The following is a 23,151-nucleotide window of genomic DNA, read 5'->3' as shown; positions in this document are numbered from 1 at the left end:
CTATGTTATTAAGATGGCATGTTTTACGCCTGATATTAATTATTTAAATCAACCTACGGCCTTGCTTAACAGGTACAGGGTAAAATTCCAGACCCAAGAAGGGAATTTAAATAGTGTTCACTGAATAAAGTTAGGTTGAATAAATAGGGAGGAGAGTTGAAGTGGACCTCCACATTTCAGGAAAAATTCCTCCCATTTCCTGTAAAAGCACTTAATATATATATATATATATATGAAAACACAAAATGAAGCAGAATGGCTTCAGAGGCCACTCTGAAAGGCATTTTTCATCTCACAACACACCTCAATGCAATTGTCCTTCAAATCCCCGGTGCTCCCAAGGCAATGCAGCTGGGCCAACATCACTCATCGTCGCTCCCATCAAGTTCTGAATAATTGTTGACACCTCTCTTCCAGATTAACTCTTTTGCACTGTCGAGGGTAAGATAACTACTTCCGTCGTTGCTCAACATTGGAGTCCCAATAACAATCAAGTTAGTGTACTTTCGACATAATCCATTGCCTTCTGTTTAACGGATTTAATTCTTTCCTCGTCACCCAGAGATTTCTCATAATCAAGATACTTCTTGAACAAGAACTGCAAATTCAACAGATACACAAGGCTTAACAGGAACGGAAAAACCAACAGCTTGTCCTGGAATATTATAAGCACACACTAATCGCAACATTTAAGGGCCAAAAGCAGAAGTATACGCACTTTCATCTTTTTGGGTGGTAAGCTCAAGCTAATTGCCCTCTCAAACAGAGCACGGATCACATCTTCATCTCCAAGTCGAATCTCCTGTCAAGTTTGATAAAAAAATGTAACATATACACACCTATATATATATATATATATATATATATATATATATATATATATATATATATATATACAAAACCAACTATCAACTGCTAAAAGGAGCTCACTTGATCAAGGTAAATGCTCCACAAATCTGTCCTCTTTGGGTACTCCCGTAAAATTCCCTCGAACATAGATCTCCCTCTATCAGGAACCCCAGATTTGAACTCAAGTATAGCTGTCTGTGAAATGAACTTGATGTGCTTATGGCGTGGAAGACATAATAAAGCACGGTTTACAACAGACTGAACCCCATCCTGCTGTTGCATCAACAACATCTGCACCCGCCTCAACCAAACCTGAAATTTTTGTAATATGTAAATAACAAGATTTTATCAAAGTTCTGAAAAGAAAAAACGCAATACAGGAAATCATGAAAAACCTTGCACGAGTGCTTAAACTTCCTGGTCATTTTGTCAAGTAGCTCATCGGCCAACTTATGTTGCTCTGTCCTCTCATACATGCCCAAAAGTGCTAAATGTACCTTTTTGGGATCACAATACTGCAATGCCCGTTGAAATATTTTTTGCACAGCTTCCTGAAATAACATTTCAATTTAAGTTACGTTGACATGTACAAATTTTGGAACTGACACCCATACCGAAGCCAACCTTCTACTACCCCCTCCCCCTCTTTAAGAAGCAAAGATGCATTGCAGATTCTATGTTACCTCTGGAGGATTCCCATATTGATTCTCCAGATTAAAGTAAGCCACCCAGATATTTAGCTTCTCATTTTCCTCTCGAATGTTTATTGTCCTCAAAGCCCTTCAAAGAAAAAGAATATTATTGAAGATCAAGTCTGCATAATAAGCAATAACAAAACAACAGTGCCCTACAGTGCAATATGCATCTCTAATTAGGGACTGCCACTTTAATAACATTTATCTTTAAGTTGTTCAACCAGTTTACTAAACAGCATTGAGGCAAACCAAAAAAAGAAAATGCCTAACATAAGTTAAAGAACTTGTAAGCGTTAAAACCTCTAAAATGAGTCTGAGAATGATCAAATAAATGAAGTTGCATGCAAAGAAAAATAAGTACATAACAATCTAAAACCTGAACTTAAGACATATTTACCCGTAGGACAACGAGGCTTCAGGATACAAAAGATGTTCATCAGAAATATGACTTTCAGTCAGACTATAATGAACCGCGATCGATATGCTAAACTACAAATTTTGATAAAGAGACGTGCTACGACATCCAGGCAAGCAATCATATAAATATTTTTCTCAATTGAACATGTTACAGTGGATACTCTGATTTGTACCAAGTAGCTTTTATGACCTTGTTTGGTTGACTGTCTAAATAATCTAGAAATTCTAGATGAGATGTACTAAAGAAAAAAGAAGCTCAGCAAAAAATGAAAAAATTTCATATCAAATAAGTTTACATATGTCAGCAAGTCAGAATCTTACTTTCCTATAAATAAAAAAACAACCAATGCTTTAGTTAAAACTATACCTTTCAGCAATAGCACGGGCTTTCTCAATATCAGCTGAATTGAGCATGAAAGCCATGTATTTTATCCAGACAAAACTGCTATTAGGAGAATTTCTAACAAGTTTCTCAAATTCATCAGCAGTTCTTGGTACATCCATCTCCAATTGTCTTTCCTCAGCAGCTCTAATTTCCCGCTCCCTGCACAGAATATTTTTCAAGAGTAAAGCAAAAAGTTAAAGTCTGGACAAGTAGCCCCAGACTGGTGTAACTAAAAATGAACAAGTGCAAAGAAATAAATGACCTATCTTCCTTTGCTTTCTTTTTTGCTCGTCTCTTGTTCTTCTCATCACTGGTGACTGCCTCATTACTATTTGCTTGATTTTGACTAACTAAAATATCCATATCAGAGTGCTCAATGTCATCAAGAGTGACCTCAAGTGGAGGAATCGAAGCTCTTGATTCTGCTTGAGCACAAATAGAGCTTGCTCCATTTTCATACTCAATAGCCATCCCAAGAGTGCTGTCTGTCAACATTCTTGATCTTGTGTCATCTGTCTCTTCAACGTCTTCATCAGACTCTTCATTTGAGGGTATTTGGATATCAATATCATCAGTAAGATATGAATTTTTCATACCAAGGGAAATCCGGTGTCTTTCTTCATCCAACTGATAAAAAGTAAAAAAAAAAAAAGGAAAATAATTAACAAAGTTTCCATTGACTTTAAATGATGCTATCAGATGATCAAATTACATGCTAAATATTTAAACTTTTCCTGCATTATTTAATTCCATAATTTTACAAATCATACCATTCAACCTAAAACTAACAATCAAAACCACCACATCAAAACCTAACATATTAATAAATGCAACATCACTGTAATGACAAACAAAATACTCTTTCTAAAGTTTCTGAGAATTTATGTTACCTTTAATATCTTTGCTGTAACCTTTTCCCCTGCTCTGTATTTAGTTTGGATGTTATCAACGTGATCATCTGAAAGCTCTGAGACATGGCACAGTCCAACCTGGCCAAAAAGCAAGTATAAACATAAACAATTAAACAAGGCAAAAACTGCTATTAGGAAGTTGACTTGACAAGCACATAGCCTGCCAAATATACGTTGTTTGTCCAAAAAGTGGTCATAAAGAAATCCTATTGATTTTACAAATTTGGCAACTTTAGGAACAACACTGCACAACTCATTCCTTACCATGTTTGTGTGGTCAAGTGTGACAAACAAACCATACGACTCCACACGCCTGATCCTGCCTGAAACTATATCTCCAACATGCAGGCTACTAAAATCATTAATTTCAGATTTTGAGGTGCCATTAGTATTTGATTTTTTTAAGGTAACTTCAACTCGTTTTGACAAAGGTTCGACTGCTAACACCCTGCAGCATTGCCATGATTTATAAGCAACATGAAAAATCATCTTTTGGTGAGTAAGGATGACCTAAGGTGAAATAAAAAAAAAGTACCTTCCAGCTACAAGCTTTCCAATGGGGAATTCCTTTTTTGGGTCATCAATATAGCCATCAGACAAATTTGATAGAAGAATTTTTGCATCTAGTTTCCTTGAAAGCAGAATAAAGCATCCTTTTGGGATCGTATTTTTAACATAACCCTGTCAGATCCAAGAATTCAATATGAGCTTAGGGATATAAATTCAAACTCAGTGTCAAATTATTCAACTAAAGATTTAAAACAACAAAGTAAAAAGCTACACAGCTTATTCACTAAAACAAGAAGTAAACAACTTTAGAACATTTAAATTGCTAGTGCCAGAAATGGCTGCTGTAATGCCTACGCTAATATAACTGAAGCAAATTCTATTCCTTTGGAAGGATGATACAGATTTTTCAACCAGGGAATCAGTCTTCAAGCACATGGAGTAATAGAAATTGCAAGATTTTAAAATGCAACCATCTCTATTACAGATTCCCATCAATTAAAAAGAATATGATCCTCCATAGAAGAAAGAAAATTGAGAAATATGGCACACTTTTGATTTCAGACCTCATTGAAATCAATGCTCTAGAGTCAATGCAAAAACAAGAATTACATGATTGTTTTTCTTATATGAGTTAGGCATGAGACATTCCTAAAAAAGAAAAAAATTGGAAATAGAAAACCACTTGGATTTTTGTTGGGCAAGTGTACCAAGTCATACCTGTATGGCCATATTGGGATAAAGATCCTCAATTTTTTCCACACGCTTGCTCGTAGAGTCCCTGTAAAGAAACATTAATTTGTATGTAACAAAAACTAAATGTGATGTCAGCCATTACCAATTACAGTGGAAATTTTGAACATAGATTTGTATGGCCGTTAATAATATATGGCTATTCAGTCCTTAACAACAAGGTTAAATTGTTTGCAGAGATTCTGAACTTTATGCTATCAGTTAAGAGTGAGAGTAAGTGTATGATTAGTTGTATTGATGCCTAGAAGCAAACAAGCTCTACCAAAATAATTGGGAGAAAAAGAATCAATTTCTGTACATTGTACTATTACCAGGGTTGTCCTAGAATGAAACTGAACTAATTCAACCAGAAAATCACTTATTAGCTGAAAGAACTATTAAACACTGCCTATAAAAAAGGCACAGTAAAAGAGATATGAACTTGCCGCAGGAAGAAACAACAAAAAGAATCAATTGGCCATTTGATACCATATAATATCAGATAGAGAAAAAAAAAGAAAGTTATGATAGAACTACGCACTTCAACAATAATTTCCTTGAATTTTCTTTTAAGAAAAGCAGTAAATTGCAGGGATCATTAAGCTCCTCAGGAATTCTCACTTGTCAAGGAACAATATATCCACGTATAACATTAATGAAATATCTGTTCATATGAATGATTAGCAATTGTGATTGTGTCATACAAATGCGAATATGCAAAATAATACATTTCATCACAGAATATATTTTCAAAAAAATTGAAAGAAAAACATTAAAAAAAAAAAAAGAACAACAACAAACACACACAGAGCAAATCTATATTTCTAACATGTCACCATGTATCATGCCCAAAAGAAAATAACTTACTCATCACTGCCGAGTTCTGAAGGATTGTTGGGAAGCATGCCATCCAAAGATAAACGTAATGATAAATCAATGTGAATAGTTCCCTTGACTGAGTGGCTGATTTCTAGGACTTTGCACTTAACAAATTGCCCCTCATAATATCCAGATAATGGGTCAGATTCCCATGTGTCCTTCAGTTCAGTAAAATGAACCCTACCAAATATGTGAGGACCTATTTGTACAAGCAATCCACCTACACCAGGAAGTATTTTCGAAATTCTACCACCTAAGATATCTCCTTCATGAATATGAGTTGTAACACTCTCACCGGAAATGTTATTATCTGATTCACCTGTCCTTTTATCTTCACCATGAACATTTCGAATAGAAAGAGCACCTAGAGGATGTCGGACCAATCGTAACAGCTTTTTGTCCTTGTTAACATTTAAAACATGACCAGAAACAGCCTTCCCAACTTTGAAGCGTTCCTGGAACTGCTGAAGTTCATTAGGTTCACGTGCACTATCAAGAATATATAGCTGAGCTTTCACATGACGAGATATGGTTAACCAGGCCCATTCAGTGTCCATTTTGTAGACATAACCAGTGACAAGTTGCCCAGCTGAAAAATTGCATTCATCATTTGTAGAATTGACACCTGTTTCACCAGTACCTGGATAAAAATCACAATTTAGATTGCTGCAGTAAGACCCAACAACCACAATCAAGCATACGAATTTTATGGGTAAAACTCCTCATATAGGTATTTCATAAGAGCAGACGTAACTAGAAATGAACAAAGCAATGCATAGCAATCTTGACAGTCTCAAGGAAAATATGATACAGAAATATTGACAAACAAGTGACGCAAGCAATTAATATTTTGGGAGATTTGTCCGCTCAAATAAAATAGATACTGTTATTCTAAGGAAATAATGACTGAGATGCTTAATAACAGTTTGGGCTGAATTGGCTTAATTGTTAAAGATATGGCGGAACGAAAGAATAGACAAATGAACTAATCTTACTTTTGATGTTGAGCATGCTTATTTAAATGAACCAAGCTTGAACCTTGTACCATTCTTCTGAAAGTTGCCAAATCAAGCTCAATAAACAATTAATTATTAATATTTACAACATTGCATAATTAATAGCAATAAATAATAACTATAAGTAATTAGTGCTTGTACTTATTATTTTGAATATACCAAAATTTTATAATAGTATAAATATTGTTATTACTTTACTAAATGTGGCTTGAATGAGTTCAACCTCATGCTCAAATAGGTTGATACAGTAAAATAAATTGAGAAGCGACAAAGATAAGTTTAGAGTTATATGTTGACATAAGCTTGAGCTTGCTAAAGTTCAGCTTGGCTCAGCTTGACTGCAACCTTGACTAAAATATTCTATCCTTTCTCAGAGGCTGCCGAAATTGTCTAGTTTAAGCATTTCATAGTTGTGTGGGCAGAAAACCAGCCAAGGGAAACAACTGATGAAGAAAAATCAGTAGTGACCACAAAAATTTGGAAGCATCCAACATGTAACTGATGGCAACAACTAAACCTTCTAAACATGACCTTAAGTAGACTGTGATTCGAACAAATAGAGGAGGTGATGGAAGCACAAAAAAACTGTGTACTAGCTTCTAATGGACAAAAATGATGCCAGGCTTAATTCTTCTCTGCTGTTCTCAAACATAACAGCAACTAAAGGCAGAGAAGAGAAGAAAGAGACACAACTAGAACTACAGAATTCTGTGAAAAACTCAGGACGATGCCATTGAAAAGGAGATGAATCAAGATATATTTTCATGCAAACCAATTCAAAAAGACTGCAGCAGCAAAAACAAAATATTTGGAGTGTTATGAAACCAAAAAGAAATATTTAAAAAGAACAAAGTGAAAAGATTCCTAAGCTCAGAAAATATAAGAATTGGTAAAAAAAAAATGGTTTGCCAGACATAGGAATGCTGACAGGGCAAAATAACAAAGGACAAGAAGGGATTCAGCTGACCCAACCATTCACAACAAAGCTTGGAAAAATGTCATACAGCTTCTGAAGTAACAAATTAAAGAGGTTACCAAGATGGTAGATGGTACGAGAACACACTAGACCAACTGAAGTTTCTAAGAAATTATTGTCTTACCAGCAAGCATTGTAGGTTTGATAGACAAATCCCAAAGATATCCTTTCTGATTAGCCTTTCCCACAACCCTTGCAGTGATTGTCTGCCCAATTTTGAAGTTCCCAAAAGGATTTTCAAGAACATTATCATCATTCACCTGTCGAAGAGAAAAGTTAAAATTATTATAATAACATGACAAACAGTATAAAAACATGCATAAACGGTCATTACATAAATAAGTAGTTAAATAAATAGTGACTAATAATATTAGAATTTATATTTCACCTCTGTTACATGAACTCGTCCACGGAAACCAATGCCAAATTTCAATCTCAATTCAAGTGGCATAATTTCAGTAACCTGTGAAGCATTTATACAAATATATTCCTTGTCAGGACAAAAAATCCATATTATTCTTTTGAACAAACAGCCATAACAAACTAGAGAAAAGTGTTCTAAAACCTCTGCTGAAACCAAGGATCCCACACTATAGCTAGACTTCTTTTTGGCCCTTTTCGAGCTGGATGTCTCAGTAACCTCGCTAATAGAATTAAGAAGTAAAAGCAACCTTCCTGAAGTTGTGGGGCTTGGAAGAGCCATAACAGTGGCAATAACCCTGCACCAACCATTTTGAGTTTGTTTAAGGTAGCTAGACTTGTAAGGCATCCATAATTAGCATTCAAGAAAACTACTGGACTTGAAAAGCAACTGAACAAAAATACAAATGACATCTATTTGTGAGACAAAATACAAGCTGCTAAAAATGCAATAGGATGCAATTAAGATATGGAGGACGTTAACTAAAGAAAAAGATCACTTCAACCAATTTACATACCAATAGGGAAAAATAAAGCAAAAAATGGAAAAAGATCAATCACTCATATCAATCTCACCTCTGCCCATTCACAAATTGTTTCTGAGGAAACTTCTGTGTATTGTAATCCGCTTTTGATGCATACCCTATGGCATAGTTATACTCTGGAATTGCAAGAACCTGATATAACATGAAATAAGTTTCAGATATATATGAGACAATTGCATTAACTTCAGATGTATAAGAGATAATTGCAGTAAGCTAACAACAGATTGAACAGCATTCACCACTCACCAAGTAATGCTCTTTCACAATCTCCACGACTGCATTTACTGTCTGGTGCACCTCCAAGTCCTTGGAAGCTTCTCTTTTGCGCTTCTGGGATCAATAATGTTCAAGTTAGCTCAAAATAAAAATCTAACAGACAAACATATGTAAAAGGTTAAGGTTAGTGTGTCAAAAATATAAGACTGAGAAACACCCATTCCAATTTCTTTTCCCTCTGATAGGTATTCATCAAGGCCGCATAGAATTAGAGAGTAGGAAATAGGGCTTGACCTTCTTTTGAATTTGGCCTTTAGAACTTTCCTCTTGAGATTTATCAACAAACTCAGGTTTTAAGGATAAATCAACAAGGCGTTCTGCCTTGGCAACATCAAGAACTGCAGCTTGAACAATGGATCCTGTTTCCAAAGTAAGTCCACCTACTGAAAACATTACAATGCAATGGATGTCATTGCCTGCAAGGTCATAACAAATCATAAAGATAACAAATTTCACGAGAAAATACATACATTGATAATGTGTGACAAAGCCTAAAACATCATTGTATTTGTCAAAGCTGACAACCACTCCAATATCCTTTGCCTCTCCAATTTTTCCCTCAATGACACTGCCAACATTAAATCCTTCAACCCACTTCAACTCAGATCCATCAGAGTCCGATGATTGCAGCTTAGCAATCTAAATTCAACAAAGACATGCAAAGTTTCTTATCAAAATATAGCAGAATCCAGTGGAAAATATCTACCTCTTAGTAACTTAAAATGAAAAATCTATGCTAATACCAGAAAGTTAAAAAAGTACTGCTCACTTTTCAGTCAATAAGTCAATTAATAAAGAGGCAACTAAAAGCACCTTGAACAAACAATAGCGATATTGTAAAAGTGTGGTGAAAAGGCAGCAAGTTCATTTAGTTCAGATGTTGACAACATAATTTGGTTAAAGTCCACCGTAAAGTAATTTAGACACCTAAGAACATTTCATATTTTCTCAAAGAAACAATGCTCCCTTCTGTCTTTAGATGAGCATCATCCACCAAGATAGGTATATCATCACTCTAAATTTGTAAAAACTACTTGCAAGAGTAAACAATCAGGAATTTGTTCATTATGTAGCAGTAAAATGTCCATATACATATATGTGCACAGGAAGCTTGGTATTTTTTACTAAAGTATTATAGATAATTCCATATCAACAGCAAAATTACGACTAGAAACAAACACCGTGATAAGTAAATTTCAGTATACTTTCCCGAGCTTTCAATTTGATTATCAAAAGAAAACTGTCTAATGTGCTTAAACCAGGCACAATAAAGGCAAACTTCTGAATTGCAGAAGAACAACAAAAAGGTATTTCATAAAGCGTGCTTTATGATTATTAGGTATTAATACATACAAGTAAATATTCTTGAATATGAACACAAAAATAAAGTTCTTATTCTGCCCATGAATATACCTTCTCTTCCAAAAGAAAGAATTCTTGAATAAAGCTAGCATCGGTTGAAGAACATGATGACTGCTTCAAAGAAAGTGTTATTCTTGCTGTTTCACTATTTACCTGAAAGAAAATGGGGTTAGGAGTGTGGAACAATAAAAATTGGTTAATGGTCACTACTTCAAATATTTAAAGTAAATTAAAGAATTCAGTTTCAGATAGTTCACTAACATCGAGTATATTACTGCGAACAGATTGACCGACATAAAAGGCTCCTGATAGATCAGCTTTATAGTCATCCGTTGACTTCAAAATATAAAAAAAATGGAATAAAAGGGGGTCAGGGGATGTGTACATGTGTGTCTACTTACTGAAACAGATAGAACAAAAACTAAACGATATCAGATTTACCTTGCTTCGGGGTGAGAAACCAGTCAAACGGCCAAGAAAGCGGACAAAGCAGCCAGTTTCAATCAAATTACAAACATAACCCTGGTTCACAAAAATGAATAAACATATGCCAAAGCAGTAAAACCAAAGTGTGGTTTAGTTTAACTGATGATAGCATTAAAAAGTTCAAAAATAATATGTCTGCAAACAAAAACACGGTTCCTGATTAAAAATATGGGCAGTGCAGTTACTGACATGGACCACTGAGTTAGGGTGGATCTGACTGATATCAGATGGCAGTTGTTCAGCCAAACTTGTGAGAGAGTATTTAGCAGAGAGTAAGATGTTGTTGCCCTCAATATCTACAATAACATGAAAAAGTTTAAGAAACCAAAAATTTGGAAAGGAAAAACAGAAGGAAAAGAAAAGCACCATTAATGGACAAACAGCAGTGCAAGAAGAAAGGAGTAAGTTTAAAGAACTTATAATCTTCCTTTCTTGAAGATGGGGGTTGAAGTGAAAAGAAAGCAGAAAACCTAACAAGCACCATGAGGCATCAAACACCAAAGAAAAAAAAAAAAACCACACGCACACACACATAAATGCCAGTCAGACACAAACTTAGAAGTATGTTAGAATGACAAGACCATGGCAAGTTCAAGAAATTAATGGCTTTTCCTTTGCAAAGAAGGTTTAATGACAGGACTAGTGCCTGATCTGGCAGAGTGAGAAAATTAAGGGTTCAAATACCTTTAATTAAGTTGATTCTCTTTATAAATAATAAACATGAAACTAAACAAAAATAAGAAGTCCCTTGTCAAGTGCATCTTTAAGAGATTATCACTGACAATAATGCGATTAAGCAGGAAGCATTCTAAAAGGACAAAATTTTTGTCTTCTTGTGAATTACTTGGATAAAGCTTTATTCAAATAAATCTTCTACATCTAATTAGTAGAACAACATAACGTATCTGCACAAAATATAAGAGTTTTTCACAGGAATGACCAACAAGGATAACTCCAGATACAGTTGTGAGTCGATAAATTCAACATTTTCATTTTATATGATTGAAATGTTTTCCAGGAGGTTCAAGTTATAGTAGCATCTCAGCAGAATAATATCCAACCCAAGGAACCACAGACAATTACAGTCACTCTCCTAAAAATCCACCTTATTCCTTCATGCAATACATGTTTTTCCTATGTTTAGTATATATTATTTTGAATATCACGTCTCTGAAGGATGTTTCATCCATTTTCTATAGGCTTCCCTACTATTAAAGTACACTTATTTATTAGTCAACAGATAGCAAAAACTAGCTTAAATAGAAAATTCTTTGTCATTTCAGGTAGAAAACGTAAGATGATGAAAAATTGGAAGGAAGAGAGGGGGGAATCAAATCAAATATCAACAAAGAGCAGCTACAAACAAGAATACCTAGAACCAGCAGTTGATCAAACTTATATCCTGGCTTCAAGACTGACTTCAACAAGGCAGCAGACTCTGCAAAACCAGATTGAACATCAGAAAATGCCAATACAAGAAAGCACCAAAAAAAAAAAAAAAAAACTATGAAGGCAAAGAAAAGCTTACCATGATTATCTGCCAAATGTTCATTAGAAATTGTACCCTTCAAGTGAGCTTTCGAGTTAACTTGTATAACTACTGCAGAAGGGGTAAGCCTGTCAATTAGTCCTGAAACAATACTACCCAACTTGACCAAATCATCTTCAGAAACCCTGCCATTTAAATTTTGAAGCAAAACAAAATAAGAAAAACACTTGTAGTATAACCACTAAACCTTGCAAGAGAAAAAGAAAACCCCTTTGGTTATATGTCAGAAAAAAATTTTTTGGGCTGAACCTCATTGGATATGCAGAAATCATAACTACAATATGTATCATAGATCTATTCCAGAGCCATCTTATAATTAGGGTTAGTGCCAAATTGCCAAAAAGGTTACTCCAGTCTTTAGGATGGTCTCAACCATTAACCCAGTCTACAAAAGACAGTAAGAAACAAAAAAGAGAGACAGGAAGGAGTATATGTGTTCAGCAGTAAGTTTGCCAACTGAAAAGATATATATTCATATCAACACAATATATCTGCACTCATTGAAACAAACCTCACAGGCTTCATCTGGAAACTAAGATTGATACGCCGTGAAGCTGGGTTAGAACTGGTAACTCTGCATTTAATAACTTGTCCCACATGATACATTGAACTTGGATCATATCCTGGTCCTAAGCCAAGTTCAGATCTGCTTATATAACAATGAGAATCAGTCATTAATAACAGATTACCAAGAAAAAGGATAAGAATGCATGACAAGCAATAATTGTCCAACATATAAAGTAAATCAAGGATAAAAAGAGAGGAAATGCTGGGGAGAAGCAAGGAAGTAAGTGTGATTTCAGAATTTCAGAAAAGGCACTCCACAGCACTTTTCCCCTTTGAAAAAATTTAAGGCACTGTACTAACCAGCAATTGAGCACCCAGTTTTGAGTAATTTGCATTCTGTCATATTAGATCTATTACAAATTTAATTTTCAGCATAATAAATAAAAAGCAGAGGAGGTAAAGGAAAATACAGTGAGATCAAGATGTAAATTTCTATTATGCCTAACAGTCTGCATCTTGCACTTATTCCATATTGTGAACAATCTGGAAACCTTTATCTGTCCTCAACTAGGTAGCTAAAATCCCTTCCACAGGTAAATTGAAACATCAAGTAGATACAAAAGGAAATCTTGATTAACTGTCAGCACAGTTGCAACAAATGAGAAACAGATGTATTTAGCAAATGGATATATTATCATTACTCCAACATACAATGTATACTTGAATATGGTTGATAAACAAGTGCCATGATTAGAAGCCACAAAAATTGAACCTTCCCTCAAAGACCTCAATTTTTCCACATTGAATTTAATAAGCTGGTGCTACTTATAAATACCATCACTTTCTTCAACATCTGGAGTCATTACTTCAACGATTGCCTTACATATAGAGCTCACACAGCTGACCTGAACCCGGAAAAAATCCATCCTGATTTGACTAGAAAAAGTCAACAAAACCTACCCAACCTAAACTCAAAGAAACCAAAAACTAACCTGAAATACCCGAATTTGAATTATCTGTTCCAATCCAATTTGATGCGACTTAAAAAAATCAACAATTTGAATCAGAAATGACCTGAACCCAAATGACCTGAGTGTCAAACCTCAATGACCAGAATTTGAAATGAACTGAACCCGAGATGACCTGAACCCGAAAATGACCCAATTCTCTTTCGACCTGAAGTGACCTGACCTGCCTTATTGCCACCTCTACTTACATACATCGATTCTAATACTTATTTTAAGAATCATTACCTCAACATGTTGCTTAATTTCCAAACATTATTCAACAAAAGACAAATAATTAGCAAATCACATAGACCATGCAAAATCATCATCAAGGATGCAAAAGCAAACATTTAATGTTAATAAACTGCATTGTAATCATGCTGGAAAGATAGTGAAGATGAAAAGAATAATAGAATAGAAATACTCAGCGAAACAAAATGAGCATATTATAGGAACTATAATGTTTATGGTTGGAGACTAGCCTGGGTGCAAATCCTTGGACTCCATTGTAAAACCGGACGAAGCATCCATGCTTTTCAATCTTAGTTATCCATCCATGTGTTATAAATCCCTCAGTTGCATCAGCATAAGAACTAATAATACCAAGTTTTGATTTCACCTGCAAAAGAATCCATTAGCAGAGTATTATTCAGAACTAATAAAATATTCAAGAACATGGATTTCTATTATCTAGCAAGTTCATGAAATATGACTCATGAACATACAAATTAGTTTTTTACAAAAAAAAAAACCTTTAAGAGCTAAAATCAATATTGGCCAAAATAAAAGAGTTAATAATAATATTGTCCTACTTAAAAAATAGATATTTTTTGAAGACCAAGTTGGATTGATAAAATCCTATTAAATTCACGGCACAGATGAAAATTAGTTACTAACAATGAGAATGTAAGAACAAGCAAAATGCTAAGAATTTAAGGGAGGAAGACATATCCTTCGAGGACCATCTAACATGGCCTGACTACCAGGAAACACTTGAAATCAGTCAACGAAACAGACGGTTTCTTAAAGATTAGCATCCACACATATTCCAAATGTGGGCAGTCTTTCTGCCAAATAGAGTCTTCTTTGTGGACAACATAGTAGCACCTGTTTTTATTCTTAATTACAAATATTTAAAATGGATCTGCCAAAAACCTGGCAGTAGCAGAAGCAGCAGAAAAGAAATATATGGTTCTAATGGAAATTCCACCTAAAAGCAGCATTAATAAGATACAAAAGTCAATTATGAGTATACAATTCTCCATCCAGAGGAATGGCATGAGAGAGCAATGCAACAAGAATATTTTGTCCTAGTAATTGCTTCTAATTTGTAGACATCAAAGTAGCTCAAAATTAACCATATAGCTATCTTATCTAAAGTAGCCATAGGAGCAGAATAATGAGAAGTCTAAGTGGCCTCAATATAAATAAAATAAAAAACATACTAGAGTTTTCTTGTGCGTAACAGTTATTCTCTTCGACTTGCAACCTAGCACCCGGAAGACCAATTCAGCTCCAACCTGCAAAGCCACACATGCGAATGAAAAGCAACATTTCAGATTTAGCAGTAATAACTCAAAAGAATCAAAATGAAATAGACAATATCAGAAATTACCTTAAACTTTTTTCCAGGTTTTGCAATTTCAAATTCAGACATATGACGAATGGGACATAGTGCCTTTACACCACCGGGAAATTGTACAATGGCACTGAAGCTGTCAAGTGCAATGACTTTAGCTCTTATCACCATCCCAGGCTTCACATCTGAGTGAGTGAACACTTGCCCTTCAAATGCACTGGCCTGCTTGAAACAGCAAGGCAAAAAAATAAATATGCTGCAATATCTATTGACAATCAACAAGAGACAGCATCTCAACTAGAGCAGAAATTTTTCTATTACCAACAAATTGATGCTCAAAAGTTATTATCAGCAAAAAACCAACCTTTAAAATACCAGTGGCAAGCCCTTCCAAGTGCCTGAATCCATGAATTCGAACACGAACTTGGCTGCCTTCCTTGAACTTCTTTTCTAGCTTCCGGACTTCCTCTTCAGCCACATCAGATATCTAAAATCAACACTGAATTACCAACGGGGATGTATATATGAATAATTCAAATGAAACACACAGCTGAAGCAGAAAGTGAACATACATAAACATAGGCTGGAGTTGACACTGGTTTAGATGGGATGTCAAGCAGAAGACCTAAGCCTCTATCAACCCTGATCACTTTTGACTGGTCATAAATCTCTCCAATGTTAACATGCTGCATATAAACATGAAACACATTAGTCCAGAACAGGCATGACGGGTTATTATTATAATTAAAGTGGCACATAACGAAAAAGAAATGAGATTTATTCTCAATAGAAAGTTACTTAAGAAAAGCTGGGGAGAAAAAGGCACAAGAGATAGAGATAAGACAATGAATTTCTAAAGTAGATAATTTAGGGAACTGGACAAATTCAATGACCATAATTACACAACAAAAATAACAAATGTATGTAAGTTATCAATAGCATGCATTTGATGTAGGATGATGAATGATGAATGATGAAAGATACTTCTAGCCAAGTTTCAAAGTCAGCAACACTACATTTGAATGAAAAATGAATTTTGGGTGCTTCAAAACCAAACAATTAATGGGCAGCAAATCAAGCTGGAGAACCATGATTTCTTTATACCAAATAAATGAAAATTGCATTTGGTTCAGAAAACAGATTTTCATCAGAGGTGTAACAGCCAATTCTGTGTAGATATTATAAGACAACCAATGAGTAGGACAGCAAACTTCCCATTTCAAGGCACAATACTAGGATAAGCATAAAGAATTATATATCCTTAGTTAACATACCGAAGGAGGAGCTTTGTTGTGAACAAGATGAGGATTCAGGGTCAAGCCCACTGCTCTAGTTGAGGGATCAATAAATAGTATCCGAGCATTAATCTGAACCAAAAAAAACGATGTGCACATAAGTTTAAGAATGACAACTTTTTTTAACATTTACATGAAATAAGCATAATGTCAAACAAAAAAAGGAAATGGTTAAAAAAAATTTAAAAAAACCAGGTAGAAAGGCCTGGGGCAACTGTAAATGTATTTAGCTAAAACCACCGAGGGATGTTGCCAATATGTAATCATTAATAGCACAAGTCATGTCTGTAAACTAGAAATTTTGAAGTCTAATACCTAATATGCAAGCTAAGAGGAAGAATTACCAAATAGTAGCAAATTCAAAACAAAGTTATATTATGCACTATATTTGGAGGGAAATAGTTACTGTTAACAGATGGCAATGTTCATCTCAAATTTTCAATTGTCATTTAACCTGCATTGCTTTCTACACCCTTCTACAAAATTAAATTTAACAAAAGAAGTACCATGAATTGTGAAAATTGAACAATTATTATCTTTTCATGCCCTAAGACTGAATTAGGTTATATTGTTTCACTTAAGATGACAAAGTTAAAATACATTATGTGTATAACAATGTAAAATAATATAATTAGTTTTAAAGAGCTATTTTGAATTGAGTCAAGGACATATAGTGAAAATTAACCACGATAATCAGGAAAGAGAAAGGTGTTAATATCAACAAAAATTAGTAAGCTAAACAGAAGTACCTTCTTATTTTGATTGTAATCATCCTTCCAGTCCTTAGTTGGGAATTGATTTTGTAAATGAAACATATCAACCTGTAAGATTAAGCAAGTGGAAAAAATTATAGCCTGTAGCTCTGTACAAAACAAATATAATCTCAATTTTATCAACCTCCTACAGATAGCTTTCTAATGAGAATCAGAAAACTTACTGTTCCAGTAAAGTATGTGAGGAATGATAACATGACCCCATTCTCAAGGATCGACCGCACAGAAGTATTAACCAACATGCCTGGAATAAGAAGATCAATTGAAATGCCCTTAAGATCTTTGGTCTGCATAAAAACAGAACCCAAAAAAGAATGTTAAGACAAGGGTAAACAGAAGAAAAGCCAGCTAGACAATAAAAATAATGACAGGAGAGAATCATACTACACATTTAGACACAGTATCTGGATTAGAACTCAAATAAACAACTTTGCGGGTTTTATCAATGCGCCTAACAACCCCTTGTAAGAATTGCCCAGTCCTCACTTTGATGTCCCTGCTTTCTGAAACGAAGACAAAATGAAAAAAGGGAAGAATTTACTAAAAATAAGAAAGAGTTAATCAAAACAAATGTATGGATATCATATTTATATGTGTTAATGAGAAGCATATGGTAAAGGGGTTATAAGATGAGTCAATCTACTAGAGAATAGAAGTTGGGATGAAAATAATTCAGTAAAAGCATATGGCACCATGCCAGAAAGTTTCAGAAATATGGAAAGAATTTACTACAATAAAAAAGAGTTAACCAAACCAAAAGTGTGGACATTATATTTAAATGTGTTTATGAGAAACATAGAGTACAGGGGTTATAAGATAAGTTAATCTACTAAAGAATATAAGTTGGCATTAGATTAATTCAATAAAAAACATATAGCAGCATTACCAATCATGCCAAAAAGTTTCAGAAAACATGGAAACAATCAGTGGTTACAACTTATAACATTGGACACTCCCAAAACCAACTCTAAGCCTCTTGCTTTTGCCAAACTTTATTGAAGTATGAAACTCCTTAAGTAACAACAAGCAAAGATTTTAAGTTTTTGAAACCCTGGAACCAATGAACTAGCATACAGATTCTTCAAACTGCTATATTTTCTTATTGTGAATCAAAAAGTTTGGATTTTGCAATTAAAGATACACCTTGAATTGAACATAAACTTCTACCCACCCCCCAACCCCCCCAACAACAGCTTTTCTAATATTTTCATTATTGGCAAAGATCTAAAGTCAGAAGTCATACCTACTCCACTCTGTCTCTTTACCAAACTCATCACATTTACTAAAGGAACTTTAAAAGTAAACTAACTTAAGGTGTAAATTAGAGAAAATGTCATTGAAACAATTGTGTAGTCAAGGTTAATCATCCATGAAAGGTGAAAAAAAAGAGCTTAAATAAAAATTTCATAATCCACATAGAAACGATTTATGTAAAAATATCTAAACCATATCACTCAACATCATGAACAAAGAAAAGTGGTTATAATCTGGAATAAAAAATATATCTCAACCACTCCCCAAGAGTCCCAAGATCTATCATAAAGGATTACGAATTCCCATAAGCATTTCATAATCAAGGTTGGTAAAAAGCATCCTTTCACACAGAATGCAGTCAAGTATCACAGAGCAAATCTCCTACATTCATTGAAATTATATTCAAACCTATCATCCAATCCTACTAAAGAAACTTCGTTCTTGATTTCTTTAACTTACAGGTTATTAAGTAATGTAATTTTGACAATAATCCTATCATTGTTTCCTCACGAATAGGAAGAAATAAAAGAAAATGAGGCATACAGTAGCTAAAAAGTATTTTAGCTTATAGCTGGCTCACATAATTATTTGTATTTAAAAATATTTATTAAAATCAAAGTTCCAATTTTCTAACTTCATTAGTATCAGAACATGCACATAGATAAGAACTTAAAAAGAAAAGCAGCATAAAAAACAACAAATATAATCACTTAGGTAAACAATATATGGCAAAAAAGCCAATTGGTGAAAGAGTAAAGGTAACAAGAATAGAAGTTGCTGAATATTTACCACCTTCGTCATCTTTTGGTAAAAACCCCATGAATGAAGACAATCCAAAGTGAAGAATGTAACCATGATCTTCAATGCTTTTCACATATGCAGTGAGAACCTGTGACCGTACATGGTTAGGGAAAAAGCCACTGGATTTACAGCATATGCCAAAAGCAACATAATCATGAAGTGAGTATAACAATACAACACATTGAAACAAACATCTGGTTTGAAACCTATGTCAAAATCAGCAACTTAAAAGATAACAAAATGCGTTGCAGAGGAACTGAAGAAAGAGAGTACAAGAGTGAAATTGGGACATGAGATGGCAGATACATCATTGTACATCACATAAAAACAATAATAAGCAAAAGACCTCATCAAATACTTGTACCTTGATCAAATAAGATTAAACCAATTTCAGTCAGAACAGGTGTAGGCTTGTTATCAGGACAACTTAAAACTTCTAGTAATAATTAGGGTTGCGATTGTGCTGAGCTGACTTGATGCAGTCTAAGCTTGAATTCCGCTCAAAAGAAAATTGAGCTACTTGAGCTCAACTCAGTTAGGCTCAATTATCATTAATTTATATAAAGAGCTCAAAAGTCGACTTGACTCCAGCTCAAATTCAAAATGAAAATTCAAATAAAATTTAAAATACATAAATAAATAACATATTTTATTTATATATGTAAATATTAAAAATATTAAAGGCTCCTGGGCTACTTGAACCAAGTATTACAAAGCTCAAACTCGACTCAACTCATTACTCGAGTAACTCAAGCTCGACTTGATTCAACAGTGAGCAAGTCAAATTTGAGTATTCATTGTGTCAAGTCTGAGTAGCTCATGAGTAGCTTGACTCATTACACTCCTACTCATGATAGTGAACCATCCTTATTTTAATCAAACATACATTGTACAGAATACATCAGTTCTAAGCAATTTCCTTTTGTAGAAAAAACCCTAAAATAAGGCACAAAAACCCACAGATTTCTACATGACATTGTTCTGATACATATGCGAACTGCCTATGATGTTTTTGACCAAAATAAAATATAAAGCCTTCATAATCTATTTGACATCAAACATGCACCAGAAAGGCACCCTGAGTGTCTATTCCTAAATAATGCCACCAAAAGTACAGTCAATCAAATAATCACCCAACAACAACTTTCACCATAACAATTTTCACTCACCAGGAAGTACTATACCTTATATCCTTCAATCCATATTACAATCAAAAGCCACACATAGTCCAACAAGAGTCAGTCCCATTATAATTAATACTACAAATTTTAATAATTCATTATAATTAGCATCCAAATCCATTCAAATATTTACTAATTCACAAACTTCTGAGGAGCTTCTTAAATATTTATATCTATGCACTTTCATAGGTGTTCTAAGCCAAAAAATTGGTATTAGCTTTTTTCACTATCCAAATAGATAATGATAAGGCAAACTTGCTCATTGACATTTCTTATTTCTTTGTTCAACCATATTCAGTTTAGGCAAGATAATTTTCATAAAGAAAATGCAATGTGAATGAAGAGAATGAAATAATTTTTGTTTGACTCCCTGAAGTAAAAGTTGCTTTCTGATCAGAAGAATTATTTGATAGCTTACTACATGAACTTAAGCATCCAGCATATCAGAAGACAAAATCCTTTTTATAGGAAAAAACCTTTGGTTTATCATAGTTAACTTAGAGAGAATAATTTTTGCAAAGACGCATACAATATGAGAAAGAGAATCAAACAATGTTTCTATCTGATTCCTTAAAGTAAAGCAGCTTTACAATTACAAGAATTACTTGCTGGCCCACCATGTATTTAAGCATCCAGAATATGAGAGGAAGAAATACAAAAAATTGCCAAGATATTCAATTCTCTAATGATTAATTGACATACCATCCCTTCTTGAACAGCATCCAAGGTGAAGCTTTTGTGCAATAAAGAGAGACGCAAGGAAAGCCATATTTTTCTTTTGCCAGTCTCCTTCTTATCATCATCCAACTGCAGCACTATGCAAGAAACCAGCTGCCCGGTGCAGAATATATTTGTGAGGAAATTTCCTTCATTATTCTGGTCAAGAAAAAGTTCATTGCAAAATAAACTCAATAAGCCACAATTGCATGCATTCCTTACAAAGAAAAAAAAATGGGAAGATAACTATAATAATATAAAAGAAAAAAGAAGAAGTAATGTGATGATATCTATCCCTTGAGAAACAGGTTTATATGCAGGTGTACCTCAACTTCATTACTGAGAACAGAATCAAGTGCATCAGCTGCACGAACTAAACCACGTAAGCCCCCAGGAAGACTAATTACAAGGTCCTTCTCATTTACCTCGGCAACAACTCCCCAGAGCTTCATTCCAGGAGAAATATTCTATATGCACACAAATAAAAAACTCAGTTGAAGCATTTAGTAGATTATAAAGTTTAGAAAGGATCCTACCATAACATAAACAAATCATAGCAAAGCTGAGAAAAAACAATTTGAAGAAAGTGAAGGAAAAAACTGGTTATATAAAAATGATAGTATGCTGCCACATTTCCAGAAAAATGACTCAAAACTCAAAGAACAGAAAATGCTGATTCAGGGGAAAAAATAATAGGAAATCCAAATTTTGCATTCAAAAAAGGTTTTAAGTTTAACTCAAATACATTGAAATCTAATTATGTTCCAATTTATCCAAATCCCATCCATTAAATACGCCAATGCGTCCACCTTCAGAAATATGCATGACCATCATAAAGACAACAAGTCAAGAAGAATCATTTTAAGCTGATAAAATGAAATAACAAATTCAGAAATTACATTTTCACAAAAAGAACTAATAGAACAATTTCGTATAAAATGGAAGTAGCTTATGGTAAGATGATAACAACTTAATACAAACAGTTAAACTTGTTTGGGCATAAGGTTTCTTCTTGACTCTATACCTTCAAAGTTATTTTGTTGGCATATCTAGGTAACTTGCCGGTAATACCATCACCAAAAAGTGAACCCAAGTCATCCAGCATGACCTGGCTCTTCTTCTGCAACGTCTTCCTCTTATTCTTCTTTAATGACCGCTCCTCTCCCTCAAATTCCGCATCTACTTCAGCTCGGATTTCATCACGTTCTCGTTTGCTTAAAGAACTTCCCCCGCCTGTCAAATCTCCATTTAGTAATTATTTAGCTACAATAAATTAACTGTCAATTTTCAATTGCAATTATTTTTTGTAATTCAATTATAATTTATCACTCCTTTTTTAGACAATTACTCATCTTCTTTCATTCTGTTTTCGTTAAGAACTCAAATTTTCTCGGTAACCGAACAGAAAGTTGAAGAAGAAGAACCTCTAGGGAAGTCAGGGACATCATCTTCGAGCTGCAAAGCGACTGCCTCAGACTTAACGGCGTCGTTTGAATCCTTCCTCGCTTTATACTGTTTCTTGGACGCTTTATTGAACTTTGGTTTCCCTTCCTTGGATTTTTTCTTCTGAGATTTCTTCGTAGGCGCTGCCATTTCTCGTTAAAAAGAAACGAAAATCAGAAACCCTAACAAAAAAGCACGGGCTTCGATTAAGAAAAGAAAACTACCGAATTATTGAAAATTTTGTATGTTTTTGGGATTTTGAAATATGGAGGAGGAGACAAAAGGGTTTGGAGAGGTTTAAGAGCAGCAGAGAACGGAAGAGGCTAGGGCTAGCATTGTCGGGTCGGGTTTTATTATGGGCCTATTTGGAGCAAGGTCCATGATTAATCCAATCTGTTAAAAAAAAGGCTCATAATTTGTGGTCATTTAAACCGTGGATCCCGCTTTCTTGGTCGGGTTTTGCTTAATGGGCCAAATCGGATTAAGGTCCGTGATGGATCCAATCAGACCAACCTAAATGACGTTCCACCGTTGATTTGCTTCCTGAAACCACGTGGACGGTCAAGATGCGGAGTGATGCATGAACGAG

The 23,151-nt window shown here is 34.3% G+C and overlaps 1 protein-coding gene across 2 annotated transcripts; it reads right to left on the bottom strand.

Moving 5' to 3' along the window:
- Positions 1-102: 102 nt before the first annotated feature.
- On the bottom strand, positions 103-22,833 carry LOC18599194 (RIBOSOMAL RNA PROCESSING 5). 2 transcript variants are annotated; one of them, XM_018121788.2, is made up of 40 exons: positions 22,544-22,833; positions 22,144-22,352; positions 21,446-21,586; positions 21,105-21,278; positions 19,210-19,309; positions 17,551-17,669; positions 17,331-17,453; positions 17,143-17,214; positions 16,373-16,465; positions 15,671-15,784; positions 15,463-15,585; positions 15,135-15,320; positions 14,965-15,039; positions 14,002-14,138; positions 12,517-12,651; positions 11,985-12,130; positions 11,829-11,894; positions 10,646-10,752; positions 10,412-10,492; positions 10,232-10,306; positions 10,022-10,123; positions 9,079-9,247; positions 8,843-8,991; positions 8,579-8,662; positions 8,364-8,464; positions 7,933-8,086; positions 7,756-7,830; positions 7,492-7,627; positions 5,364-6,015; positions 4,485-4,545; positions 3,793-3,938; positions 3,522-3,705; positions 3,237-3,335; positions 2,609-2,973; positions 2,329-2,505; positions 1,533-1,629; positions 1,245-1,400; positions 931-1,161; positions 719-802; positions 103-598 (listed from the first exon to the last, which is right to left on the bottom strand). In XM_018121788.2, exons 1-40 carry the CDS (start codon positions 22,710-22,712, stop codon positions 491-493), a joined length of 5,775 nt encoding a protein of 1,924 aa, XP_017977277.2. In that variant the 5' UTR covers positions 22,713-22,833; the 3' UTR covers positions 103-490. The 2 variants fall into 2 exon arrangements, with proteins under 2 accessions (XP_017977277.2, XP_017977278.2); XM_018121789.2 differs by having other exon boundaries at positions 19,213-19,309.
- Positions 22,834-23,151: the final 318 nt, after the last annotated feature.

This window comes from Theobroma cacao, chromosome 5 (genome assembly GCF_053813885.1).
Source record: "Theobroma cacao isolate CCN51 chromosome 5, ASM5381388v1, whole genome shotgun sequence".
Classification (NCBI taxonomy): Eukaryota; Viridiplantae; Streptophyta; class Magnoliopsida; order Malvales; family Malvaceae; genus Theobroma; species Theobroma cacao.
The sequence above is the reverse complement of the archived record's forward strand: the minus strand, read 5'-3'. Positions and strand labels throughout refer to the sequence as shown.